This window comes from Lithobates pipiens, unplaced genomic scaffold, assembly GCF_037356315.1.
Source record: "Lithobates pipiens isolate NorthernLeopardFrog02 unplaced genomic scaffold, aLitPip1_a1.2 Scaffold_19, whole genome shotgun sequence".
Taxonomy (NCBI): Eukaryota; Metazoa; Chordata; class Amphibia; order Anura; family Ranidae; genus Lithobates; species Lithobates pipiens.
In genome coordinates, this window is record NW_027507764.1 from 505,998,857 (window position 1) to 506,012,552 (window position 13,696).

General features: G+C 43.4%; 1 protein-coding gene across 3 annotated transcripts in view; it reads left to right on the forward strand.

The window, feature by feature from the left end:
• VPS13B (vacuolar protein sorting 13 homolog B) overlaps positions 1-13,696 on the forward strand; it is a 1,337,220-nt gene that overhangs the window by 577,412 nt on the left and 746,112 nt on the right. For all 3 annotated transcript variants that reach the window (XM_077493096.1, XM_077493095.1, XM_077493097.1), the window contains one exon: positions 9,727-9,836. In XM_077493096.1, the coding sequence (XP_077349222.1) occupies positions 9,727-9,836 (110 nt within the window). The remainder of the gene's footprint in view (positions 1-9,726; positions 9,837-13,696) is intronic.

Genomic DNA, 13,696 nt, shown 5'->3' on the forward strand with positions numbered 1-13,696 from the left:
GATTAACAATAATATTGCACTGAGATACGAAAACATATACATGTATATACTGAATAAAAGCGTTTCTTCACGCAATACAAAATATCTATACCTAAACAATGTATAGTAGCAAAATTATTCATGTCAAGCTGGATGGCAATATACTCACAGACAGTCAGTAAACATTGATGTCATTAAATCGAATAAGGTAATTAAACCTGACATAGATAATCCATATTCAATGATGTTCAGTTTGGGAAGGAAAGAGGAAAAGGGGAGGGGTAGGGGGAAGGTGGGGTCCCATTCGGCCAGAGAGCAATATAAAAATGTCTATAAGAAGGATTTGAATGAGTTGGTTTCATTGAGGCCAGGGGGCACCAGAGCATTTAATTGCTCAATCCAGAGTGCCTCTTTTTGTAAGATGGTTTGATCTCGATTACCACCCCTGGCATCTCAGGGTACCACATCCAACACCTCAAACTTGATTGCCAATGGGTCAGATCTGTGGTGTAACCCGATGTGTCGCCCAACCGAGGTTAACTTGCCGTTTGTAGAATTATATATGGTCTCCTACCCTCTGCCTGAGCTCCTGTATAGTCTTCCCAACATAAAAAGCACCACAGGTGCAAAGCATCAGATAGACAACACCTGTGGTGCTACAATCAGTGAAAAAACGGGGAGTAAACAGCTTCCCATCTGGAAGTTTGACAGTAGACCCAGAATAAATCTATGGGCACAAGGGACAATCCCCACAGGGGAAAGTTCATCTTCGTCCAGAACCAAGATTGGAATCAGTAGTATAATGACTGGCGGTCAAACAGTCTTTAAGAGATCTGACTTTACGAAAAACCAGGTCCGGGGTGTCTCGTACATATCTGCTCAAAATATGATGGTCTGTCAATAAATGCCAGTTTTTGGCCAGTATGTGTCTCAATTGGTCATGATGTGCTGAGAATTGTGTAATAAATTTGACCGACTCAGTTACAGGTACCTTAGGGCAAGGATACAACAAGGAAGTCCTGGTCCGGGCAAAGGCCTTGTTAAAGGCTTTACATAAATTAGTCTTGGAATAGCCCCTAACGAGAAGAGACGTTCCCGTAACGCTGCTGCCTGGGCGAAGAAATCTTCGTCACATGCACAGTTACGGCGCAAGCGCAGATACTGTGCATACGGGATGCTTCGTATAAGAGGCTGAGGATGCGCACTAGAAGCATGTAACAATGTGTTGCCTGCCGCGGACTTCCGATATAGATTGGTCCCCAAAGATCCATCAAGGTTTTTGTAGATCAGTAGGTCAAGAAAGGAAATTTGTTTAGCATCCGCTGACATGGTAAATTGTCAATTCCAATCATTGATGTTAATCATATGAACAAATTGATCTAATTGGGAGCTGGAGCCTGTCCATACAAGGAGTAGGTCGTCAATGAACCTAAACCAGCACAAGATGGACTCAAGGAATATTTGAAAATGGTCGCTGGAGAAGATGAAACGTTCTCAAGCGCCGAGATAAAGGTTGGCATAGGATGGTGCACATGACGTGCCCATGGCCACGCCCTGGATTTGTAAATAATGCTGATTTTCAAATAAAAAAACATTACGTGTAAGGATGAAACTCAATATATCAAGAATAAATGCGTTCAGTGGCCAGGATGTATGCTCCTGTTCCATGAGGAACATCCTGGCCTGGGGGATGCTCGAATACAATGTTTCGACATCGATTGCCACGAGAAGGGAGTCAGGAGGAACCAGGATTCCCTCAATGTGTCGCAAAAGATCAGAAGTGTCATGAATATGCGAAGGTAAGCTAGACACGTGCGGGAGTAGAAAACTATCTACAAATTTGCTTGCATTGTCTGTTAGTGCTCCCATGCCAGACACAATAGGTCTGCCCCTTGGTTTATCTAGACTCTTATGTGTTTTAGGTAGCGTGTAGAATGTAGGGCTACGCGGATTTTTAGGGCTGAGAAAATCAAGGGGGTCTCTATCAATTAAGTCATGCCAATAGGCTTTAGTACAAAGTTCCTTAAATTCATCTACAAATGTCATTACATAAGTGGGTGGAATGGGTAAATACCATGCATGATTTTGTAATATCTCATAGCACATGTTTTGATATTGAGGGTGTGAGATAACTACGATGTTACCACCCTTATCAGATGGTTTAATGATAATATCTTTTCGCCTCTGTAAATGATTTAAGGCTAATTGTTATTTAGGGGTTAAGTTAGGAGTATAATCCTGCCACTTCCTCTTTTTAAGATCTTTGATGCTTTGATGAAGGAAAGCCCAAATGGGTGGACATGTCGTTAAGTGTGGAAATTTTTTTGTTTTAAGTTTAAACTGGCAAGAACTGGTCAGGACAGAATCTAAAGGTGTCCTAGTATGAAGTTGGCGATCATTAGCACCTGCCTGATATAATTGGTTAACCACTTCAGTACTGGGCACTTTCACCCCTTTCCTAACCAGGCCATTTTTTGGCTTTCAGTGCTGTCACACTTTGAATGACAATTGGCGACACTGTACCCATAAGACATTTATATAATTTTTCTTTTGATGGTATTTAATCATCGCTGGGGATTTTTATCGTTTGCTAAAAATATGAAAAAAGACCACAAATTTAGATTTTTTTTTTTTTCTGTTTTGTAAAAAAAGTAATTTTTCTAATTCGCTGATGTGCGCTGATAAGCCTGCACTGATGGACACTGATTGAATAAGACACATAAGTTGGAATCTCAAGACTGGGCCAAGAAATGTCTGAGGGCAGATTCTTCAAAGGTTTTATGGACTGATATGATGAATGTGACACTTGACGGACCAGATGGATGGGCTTGTGGATGGATCTGTAACGGGCAAAGAGCTCCAATTCGACTCATGCGTCAGCAATGTGGAGGTGGAGTACTGGTATGAGCTGGTATTATTAAAGATGAGCTAGTGGGACCTTTTCAGGTTGAATATGGACTCAAAATCAAACCTACTGTAAAATGTTTACAATTCCTGGTAGTGCTGCTTTGTTTCCAAATTCCTTTCGACTAGTTACTGTGATACTCTGCCTTCAATAGGAATGTACAGGAGGCAGGTAGGGGCAAGCAAACTTCAACACTGTTGGAAAGTGCTAAGTCTTTGCCTGGCATAACAGTCCAGCATCTGGCTATGACATGAGGACTTGGGAAGCTGCTTCAATTACCTGCATCTTTTAGGTGACCACACAATATATTTGCAGTGTTTTTTTCTTTTTTTAATTTATGACAGTCACTTTGATCTACCAATGATATATTTGTTTAGCATGGAAATTTTTCTTTTACTTTAAATAAATGGCCCAGGCTCAGTTTAAATCAATTCAGATCTATTTTTCCCTCACTTGCATATGCCTTATATAACGTGTTAGCTGGAAATTTGGCATGTAGCAAGGGTCTGAGAAGAGAAGATTGTTAGGCTTTCAATATGGGAATCATTATAGTATATATACCCCAGCGCATTCCCTCAGCTTGCATGAGTTTACTAAAGATTAATATTTTGTAGGAAGCTGTAGCCGGCTAACGTCCAGAATTTAATCAAGATTTGTTGAATGAAAATATTTGCGTTGGCAATGACAAGGAGAAGCTTTACGTCTCCTATTTTCTTCTGTAGAGGCCTCTCATAGTATTCGTGGGCTTATATGGTCACCTGTTGAACATCATGTATGGAAATCTCAGACCCGTAGCTCCTGGTTATTTTCTGCGAATAAATCTGCGTGAGAAAATTAAAAGCCTGATCTCTATATACATTCCTGTGTCATAGGTTCTAAAGTCTGTGCTTATTAGGAATGCTGTTGAATGGAGAGCCATACTGAATCGGGAACAAATTTTCTATAAGTGGAAGTGAACTGAGTAGAGTTAGAACCTCTGCCAGGTATTTATGGCTGTCTACATTCTTGCTGGAGAGAACTTATCTCACTTTCTGTCCAGTGTTTTGTAGGTGATGTAAAATCTCTCTAAAAGTGACAGACAACCCGATTGAGAACCACTGCATGCTTTGCATTTATTTCTGCCTTGCTGTACTTTTCACCCCCCCCCCCCCCCCCAATTTTACTAATTTATTTTCATGGTGTCACTAGGATAGCACATGGTCACTGGGGTCCCTGTGATTGTGTGGATTTCCTCCCACACTCTAGTAGTAAGATAATTGGCTCCTGTCTAAAACTGGCCCTCATATGCATGCCCAGGATGGCTGCCTCACTGTCTACCCCAACAGCAGATAAAGCATGTTGAAAGCCCAGTTAGTTATTAACCACTTAAGCCCCGGACTAATTTGCAGCCAAAGGACCAGGCCCCTTTTTGCAATTCGGCACTGCCTTGTTTTAAATGACAATTGCACGGTCGTGCGATGTGGCTCCCAAACAAAATTGGAATCCTTATTTTCCCACAAATAGAGCTTTCTTTTGGTAGTATTTGATCACCTCTGCGGTTTTTATTTTTTGCGCTATAAACAAAAGTAGAGCGACAATTTTGAAAAAAATTCAATATTTTTTACTTTTTGCTATAATAAATATCCCCAAATATATATAAACATTTTTTTCCCTCAGTTTAGGCAGATGCGTATTCTTCTACACATTTTTGGTAAAAAAATCGCTATTAGCAATTATTGATTGGTTTGCGCAAAAGTTATAGCGTTTACAAAATAGGGGATAGTTTTATAGCATTTTTATTATTTTTTATTTTTTTACTATTAATGGCGGCAATCAGCGATTTTTGTTGTGACTGCGACATTATGGCGGACATATCGGACATTTTTGACACATTTATAGGACCATTGTCATTTATACAGCAATCATTGCTATTTAAATTCACTGATTCCTGTGTAAATTACACTGGCAGTGAAGGAGTTAACCACTAGGGGCAGTGTTGGTGTTATGTATGACGTTATGTGTTTTTTTATTGTAGGGGGGGCGTGGCCTAGCATGTGATGTCACTGATCGTCTTTCCATATAAGGGAACAGACAATCGGTGACAGCCACACTAGGAAGCACGGGGAGAGGTTTGTTTACACAGACCTCTCCTCGTTCTTCAGATCTGTGACCTGTTGCGGGACACCAGCGGCGATTGGGTCCGCTGGTCCTGCGGCCACGGTCACGGAGCTCAGGACTGGGTCGGGAGCGCGCCGCCGGTGGCGTGCTCCCGACTCACGGCTGGGCACTTAAAGAGCCATATACAGGTACGTGATTGTGCCAAGCCGGGCCATTCTGCCAACGTATATCGGCGCGAGGCAGTCCTTAAGTGGTTAAAAAGCGCTTTATAAATATAATTAAAATGAATGAAATAAAGTGAGAGAAAATCTCTTCAGTAACAGCAATAAACACTGATAAGTTTTAAGTATCCCCTTCAAATGTATCTGTAGTCTCCATCACTTCCCATCCAAAAAATAAATAAAAATCTAAAGCATTGTCTTGTTCTTTCAAGAAACTGAATATATGTTTTTTTTTTTTTTTTTTTTTAAAGAATGCTGAATATACAGATATAAACAGTAGACGACAAGACAATCATCTGTAACTTTCAATAGATAGTCCCTCAAACCTAAGCAACTCTTAAGTATACATTTATGACCATCCATCTAAACATGCTTGTCACCCTAGTAGCTGTGACTAAAAGATTTTAACTATAATTATCTAGGATTGCAACCAGAGCAAGCAAGGCCATCTTTTGTCTGAGAGGGAATATCAAGGTATCCGGAACACTCCGCCTAGTAACCTGCGCTGCATATGCGCTATTATCGAGAATGGAAACCCCCCAGGGGGAAGGCTAGTCTTGCGCAGTCGATCAGATCACTAGACGGCTTGAATTAAGCAACTGGGACTAGTCTTCTTCATCTTACTTTGGCGCTCAATCCCCAAGAGATGGGAGTGGCGCTAATCTGGGGTAATGCATTCTAGAGTATTTTCACTTTTAAGGGAAAGAAAGATGGGTGACACCCGTGGTGTCTTGTGAGGGAAAAGAAGTAGCAGAGAGAAAGGGGAGTAAGGGTGGGGGAGTAAGCGGGGAGGGGGTGAGGATGAAGCACCAATGGGGGGGGCCGCCGACCCAAGGCCCAATCCTCCAAAAGACTGCCTTTCTAAGTGTTGGACTTGTAATTGTCTGAGTATCTAAACAGTTCCCAGTGCATCCACCACGCACCGTGTTCCTCCTCTCTCTCCCCCAAAGCAGCCGTAAGGCGTTCCATCCGCTGTATGTCAATGATCCTAGCAAACCACTGTGTTACTGTCGGAGGGCACCGTTGCTTTCACATACTTGGAATACACGCCCTGGCTGCATTCAAGAGGTGCTTCAGCAGGGATTTGCGGTAGCACTTACTGGACATTGGGGTCAGGTTCAGTAGTATTGCCGCTGGGTTGTCCTTGAGATCCACTTCAGTGAGTTTTTGGATGATTCCCAGCACCTGCCGCCAGAAGGGTGTCAGCACTTTACATTCCCAGAAGATGTGGAGTATCGTGCCAGTCTGAGTGCCACATCTCCAACATAGAGGACTGTGTCCCGGGAATATAGAGGCTAACACCGAGGGGGCCCTATACCAGCGCGTAAGTACCTTGTAGGAGATCTCTTGGTATTTGCTACAAAGGGAGGACTTGTGTGCAAAAAAGAGGATTCTATTTTTTTGATCTGTTGTAAACTGGACCTTGAGGTCCCTCTCCCACTTCCTCAGATACGGGGGATCGTCTAAGGAGGAGTTGGTCTGCAAGATATTGTATGAGTAGGACAAGGATTTCCGTACCGGATCCTCTCCCAGACACAGTTCCTCAAAGGGTGTAAGCGGTCTGCGGAAGCTCCCATTTACCGGCAGGGATCTGAGAAAGTGCGAAAGTTGTAAGAGCCTCCAACCCCCCAGGCCGGATAAGCCAAAGCTAGGATATATATTTGAAAGGTCGCCCCAGTCTGATGGACCACAAAACGAGGAGGCTCTAACTATGCTCTGCTCTGGGTGAAGCCTGAGGCGGCGTACACACGGGCGGACTGTCTGCCCAAACTAAGTTCGTCAGACAGTCCGCTCAAACTTTTGAATGAACGAACTTGCCCACACACGGCACTTTTTGAGCGGACAAATACGGCAGACTAAGTTCGTCGTACTAAGTCCGCGCAACTTTTGAAATGAACGGACTCGCCCACACACGCGGAGGAAAGTCCGCTCATTTCGAGCGCGTGTCAAGGTAGGCGGGGCCCGCGACGGAGACGTCGCGGGCCCCGCCGCCTGGAATGGACTTAAAGGGGAACCCCAACGCCGAAAAAAATCGGCGTGGGGGTCCCCCCAAAGTCCACAACAGACCCTTGTCCGAGCACGCTACCCGGCCGGCCAGGAAAGGGGGGCGAGCGAGCGCGCACCCCCTCCTGAGCCGTACCAGGCCGCGTGCCCTCAACATGGGGGGTGCCTTGGGAAAGGGGGGGCCGCGCGGCACCCCCCACCCCAAAGCACCTTGTCCCCATGTTGATGAGGACAAGGGCCTCTTCCCGACAACCCTGGCCGTTGGTTGTCGGGGCTGCGGGCGGGGGGCTTATCGGAATCCGGGAGCCCCCTTTAATAAGGGGGCCCCCGGATACCGCCCCCCCCACACACGAGCGGACTGTCCGCTGAAACACTGTTCAGCGGACAAAGTTGGGCGAACAGTCCGCCCGTGTGTACGCGGCCTGAATGTCCGGTCAGAGAGACCAGGCCCAAAGTCTGGATGTCCAATTATAGGTGTCAGTGGAGAGGGAAAACTTGGCGTATTTGCAATTCTAAAGTATCTGTGAAGCTCCCGTAGAGTGGGTCCAATTAGCGGGTGGAAAGGGGAGAGTTTGGGGGACCCAGCTCCACTCCACGGCAGGCCTTCAAGAGGAGACGTTACTGATTCTTGTTCTAGACTAATCTGGTGTTTTATGCCGACACCAGTCTACCACCCTGTTCATGTGGACCGCCGTGCAGTATAGGTCCGGGTCAGGAAGACCCATCCCCCCTCTGAGTTTTGATTGGTGTAATAAGGAGCTTTTAAGCCGCGCTGGCTTGCCCTGCCATATATACTTAATGCGCAGTTTATGGAAGAAGGTCCGTGGAATCCTTACCGGTAGTGCCTGTAAGAGGTATAGCAATCTTGGCATGATGTTCATCTTTAATACGTTGCTTCTACCGAACCAGGAGATTGCCAAGCCCTTCCACCTCTCTAGGTCTAAGGCGAAGGTGTTCAGGAGAGGTTGGAAATTTAGTTGGTAGATGAGGTGCAATTCTGCGGGAATTCTGGTGCCTAAATATTTGATTGCCCGGGACGACCACCTGAAGGGAAAGTTGTCACTTAGGGCAGCCCGGGAGCTAGGGGATAGGGAAACGTTCAGCGCTTCTGATTTCTGGAGGTTAATTTTAAAGTCCGAGAGCAACCCGTATTGGCGTAATTCTGCTAACAAAATCGGTATCGAGGTGTGGGGATTTGAGATGTAAAACAACAGATCACCTGCATAGGCCGCAATTTTGTGGTGGTATGCGCTCGTTTCAAGTCTTTTAATATCCGGATTGAGCCTTATGTGTTGTAACAAAGGCTCTAAGGCAATTATGAACAGAATTGGGGAAAGAGGGCATCCCTGCCTCGTCCCATTGCTGATCTTAAAAGGGTTGGAGGCTACCCCATTCACTCTGATTGTTGCGGAAGGACAAGAGTAAATAGCCGATACCCAGGACAGAATGGAGGCTGGCATTCCGAGGCGTCGCAGAGTGGCTAATAGGAAAGTCCAATTCACTATCAAACGCCTTTTCGGCGTCGGTCGACAAGAGGAGGAAAGGTATATTAAGGTGTTTGGCCCTAGCCACGACATTAATCGTCCTGATCGTGTTGTCCCGTGCCTCTCTGTTACGGATGAAGCCGACTTGGTCTAAAGGGATTATACGCTGGAGGACAGAGCCTATCCGTTCGGCCAGTATTTTAGTAAACAGTTTCAGGTCGCAATTTAACACGGAAATAGGCCTATAGCTTGCACAGAGAAGCGGATCCTTCTCTGGTTTTGGAATTACGGAGATGTTGGCTTGCAGCAGTTCTGGCGGGACAGCATGAACATCCAATATTGCGTTAAAGGCAGAGACAAAGTGGGTTGCCAACTGACTGTGGAAATTTTTGTAATAAGAGTTTGTGAAGCCGTCGGGGCCAGGTGCCTTCCCCCTCGGAGCTCTAGCCAGCGCGTTTGTGAGTTCATCTGCGGTTATTGGCTGTGACAGTAGGTCCGCCTCTTCTTCATTGAGCGAGGGCAAGTCTGCCGCTTCCAAGTATGCCTCTGAATATATGTTTTTGAGCTTTACAGGCTCAAATAATATCTTCACATTTTGGAAGGGTTCACTTTGTTTTGTGTTTATAAGAGGCATGTCACCTGGAAAATTATAGCTCTATTGTGGTTCATCTGATTTACCTCTTTCTTTTTATAATACGCATATTTTTTTTATATGTGGCATTGGCTAGTATTGTTGTTTTAATAGTACTTGTTTATTGATCCATATATTTACATTTTAGTTGCACACTTTAAAAATATAGAGGCGATGGTACAGCAACTTTAAATTAGTTTATTGAGAGATGATGGTAAACTTATGCTGTGTTCGCCTTCAGCTAACAAATAAGTTGCATAACTTGTTTGGGATATGAAACATATAATTTAATTAAAAAGTTATGTTTCACAGCTATTATTTATTTGTAATCACAATTGTTCTCCTCTAGATTAAAATATATTATTGAGTTGGTGATTTAATTTGTTTTCTTGGTTTACTTTCTAGGTGCTGTGTTGCTGGCAAACATACAAGGATTGTCAGTGAATGTGGACCCAGTGCTGTACACATGGCTTCTCTACCAGCCTCAGAGAAAAGGGGACAGACAGGCTCAACAGGTAATATATTCTGTAATAAGATAGTCATTCCTCATTCCATCATCTCAGATATATATATATATATATATATATATATATATATATAACATACATACATATATATATATATATATATATATATATATATATATATATATATGTTTGTAAAATCTGCTGGCTTACTTTGAGTTAACACTGATGTGGTGCATGCGACCTCATGGAGCTATCTCTAATATTTTCAATTGACAGTTTTACTGAGTGCTGGGAATACAGCTATTGTTATACTCCCAGCACTCTGACAAATACACTGCCTTCTCACACACAGCAGTTGTGCCCGTCCCTCCTCACTGCTGTTCATTTACAAAAGCTTTTGTATTTTTCGAATCAGTTCACATAATGCAGTGTACTCTGTGATTGAGCAGGAGGAGGGGGAAGGGTGGGCACAGCAACTGCATGCGACTGTGCTGCTTCAGAAGCTGATACCATAAGGTCCAGCATCAGAGTGCCAGATGTATAGTGATAGCTGTGCTTCTGGTGCTCAGTAGAAATGTAAACTGAATAAAGGAGGTAGGACCATGAGGTGGCATGCACCTAGTTGTACCTAACCCATAATAATACAGTACATTTTACAAAGTTGTTGAAATCCCAGTGTTCAACTTCAATGGGATATTAGCTCAATCCTTTGAGCAAAGTTATATTAAAGCTGAACTCCAGGCAGGCCTAAAATGCAAAACGGATGCAAATCCATATTTGTTATTAGGTTTTTAAATGTAGTTTATTTTTTTTAATGAAACCACCTGAATTTGACTTGTCGTTCCCTGTACAGCAGGTTTCACACTGGGTTTGTATGAAGCAGCACAAGTATCCCATCAGCAATGCGACAGTGCTAACAAGGGTTGTGCTCATAGAAGCGAATGCACAGTGGCAAATAGGGGTGTGCTGCTTTTCCTTTGCACTATTCATTTGGGTACAGGGGGATGGAAAGAGACAAAAAATAATAATTTTTACCTAATTTTAACAGAAATCATGTCTCTTGTCCTTTGCTGCATGGCACAGCTGTACTAATTGTAGAAATGCATTGACAAAAACACAAATCCAAAACTTGAAAAACAGCTCCCATTTTCTGTATATTGTACCTGTGTATTTAGTGGTTTGCCTGGACTTTAAACGCTAAACTTAGTCTGACTTAGTATCAACATTCAGAAGAACTCTGGTATTGAAACATATCCTTTTAGTTTTAAAGTGTAAAGAACCAATGCATATTACGTATCTAGAAATGATTCCATGATACTAGTTTTGGCAGAAGAACAAAAGTCATTGAAGCCCATTTTTCCCTTTTGTTGCACATGTTATGAGAATTGTCTGCTGTATATCTATCAGAATACACTTGTGTTCACATGCTACCGATCATCCTTGCGTTCATGTTTTTATTTCATGTTCACACTTTTTTCTGTGATGAGGTGATGGAGAGAGAATAAATCAGTTGTCTGAATTGAACATTTATTCCTGCCTCTTGTTAACCAAGTATATACTTAATAGAACACAGATCGGTAAGCCTGCAGTCCTGATTTTTTCTTCAAACCCACTGAAGGCCCAGGGCCAAGAGGACCAGGGGGTCTGGCAAGAGACACCCCTGTAAAGGGTGTAGGTACTCTGAGAAGATGATAGATCCAGGCTCATACACCTCTGATTGACGGGTCCTTCTGTAGTCACACATATAGATTTATCAACATTAAAGCACACCTGACATATACTCATAAAAAGTAACATGGTAGTGCTCAATGCCTGAATTCCCGATCGTCAAGATCAAAAAGTGCCACAGGGTTAGCAGCAGTATGCAAATATTGATTCTCAGAAAGTCAACATTTGCATATGATCTTTGAGGGGGCTTGTAGTCAAAAATTGGGAGGTGGGCTTGAATTCTGAAACTGAAATTTGGTACCTAAAGAATGGCCTTGTGCGTTTACTCTTGCATATGACAGGCATGCTTTAAAGTGGATCTTGCATGTCATTATTTGACTATTAACAATGCAATGTTGCCCAGTCTGCTTTGTAGAATTGTCTAATAATAATTCTTATTACTTCTGTTACTATAGCCCGTATCCTGAATGAAAATGTGTGTGAGGTTCCCCCCCCAAGACGATACCAGACCCTTTGGTCTGGTATGGATCTTAACGGGAATTCCCCCATGCCAAAAAATGTCATTGGGGTCCCCTCAAGATCCACACCAGATCCTTATCTGAGCACGCAGCCTGGAAGGTCAGGAAAAGGGCAATGAGTGCCCCCTTCTGGACCACACCAGGCCTCATGCCCTTAACATGGGGGGTGGGTGCTTCGGGGCAGGGGGCTGTGCCCTCCCACCCCAAAGCATCTTGTCCCCATGTTGATGAGAAGGGCCACTTCACGACAACCCTTGCCCCGGTGGTTGTCGGTCTGCGGGTGGCGGTTTATCTGAATCTTGAAGCCCCCTTTAACAAGGGGCCCCCAGATCCTGGCCACCCACCCTACGTGAATGTGTATGGGGTAGATTGTACCCCTACCAATTCACTCCAAAAAAAGTTAAGAAATAAAAACACTACACGGGTTTTTTAAGAAATCAGCTCTTTTGTCTCTTCTGATTTCTTCTCCCTCTCTGCGCTGTCTTCTCCCTCTCTGCGCTGTCTTCTCCCTCTCTGCGCTGTCTTCTCCCTCTCTGCGCTGTCTTCTCGCTCTTTTGCTGGGTCTTTTCCCTCTGTTTTTCCGATGTTGACTCAATGCGATTTCCCGGTGTAATGCTGGGTCCGCCCATGTGCAATGACTTATATTGGCATGGGGCGGGGCCACCTGATTACATAATTTGGAGGCCACTACCCTTGTGACATCATCACCCCATCATGCCCCGAGCGGTGACATCACAAGAGGCATGGCCTCCAAATTCAAGATTCTCAGCGCACAAGTCACACCACAAGTAGGATCATCTTTATCTGCCTTCTGGTGTGACTTCAAATCAATGAGCTCTCATAGGGAACCATTGATTTTGAATAGAGGCAGAGAAACGCAGCTAAAAGCTAGCGCAGCTAAACGCCCATTAACACCAATGCAAAACTGGGATAAAAATCACGTTTTTAACGCCCCTTTTTTTCCTGGTGTCGGTACTAGCTTTACAGCTCATTTTTTAAAACATCTGTGTATATGAGTCCTTATGTGTTAACAATGGCAGTAGGAGAATAGTAAAACGAGGATTTTTTTTTGTTTGTGGTACCACAACTCTAGTTTGCACAGATAATGTAGATCGTATGTGTACCAGACAAAGACCAGGTGTGCAGGATTCATGTTTTGATCTTATTTTTTTGCCAAACTCTTCTCCCAAAAACTTACACCACAGCGTTACCTAGAAGGCAGGGTACCACAACACAAATTTGTTCATATCTGTGCATCATGGTGCATTAAAATGCATGCACATTGTGGTTCCCTGTGTATGTGCATTGGGAAGCATTCAAGATGCTAAACAGAACCTTTTGTATATGGACTGTCTGACTGTTCCTGCTGTCTGAAATTAGCTGGATTAGTTATGTCTTACTGCTCTTGTAGGCCTGAGACCAACGAAGAGGGAAAGCAAAGTTACATTTGCTGTGGTTAAGTTAAAGTTTAGCTGTCAATTTTTTTCAAACTACTGAGGTTTTTTTTTCCTAATAAAAAATGTAACCGAAAACAAAAAGAAGACCCACTGGTGGGACTTTAAAGGGCAAAGACTCCAAAAAAAGAGTATGCAAAATATATAAAATATAATTGTTTAATATTACAAAGTATAAAATATAAGACACAACATTGACTGTCAGACAAAATACAAAATTGCATGTAAAATGTGTAACATATTGTTCATCATGAGATCATAACACCTA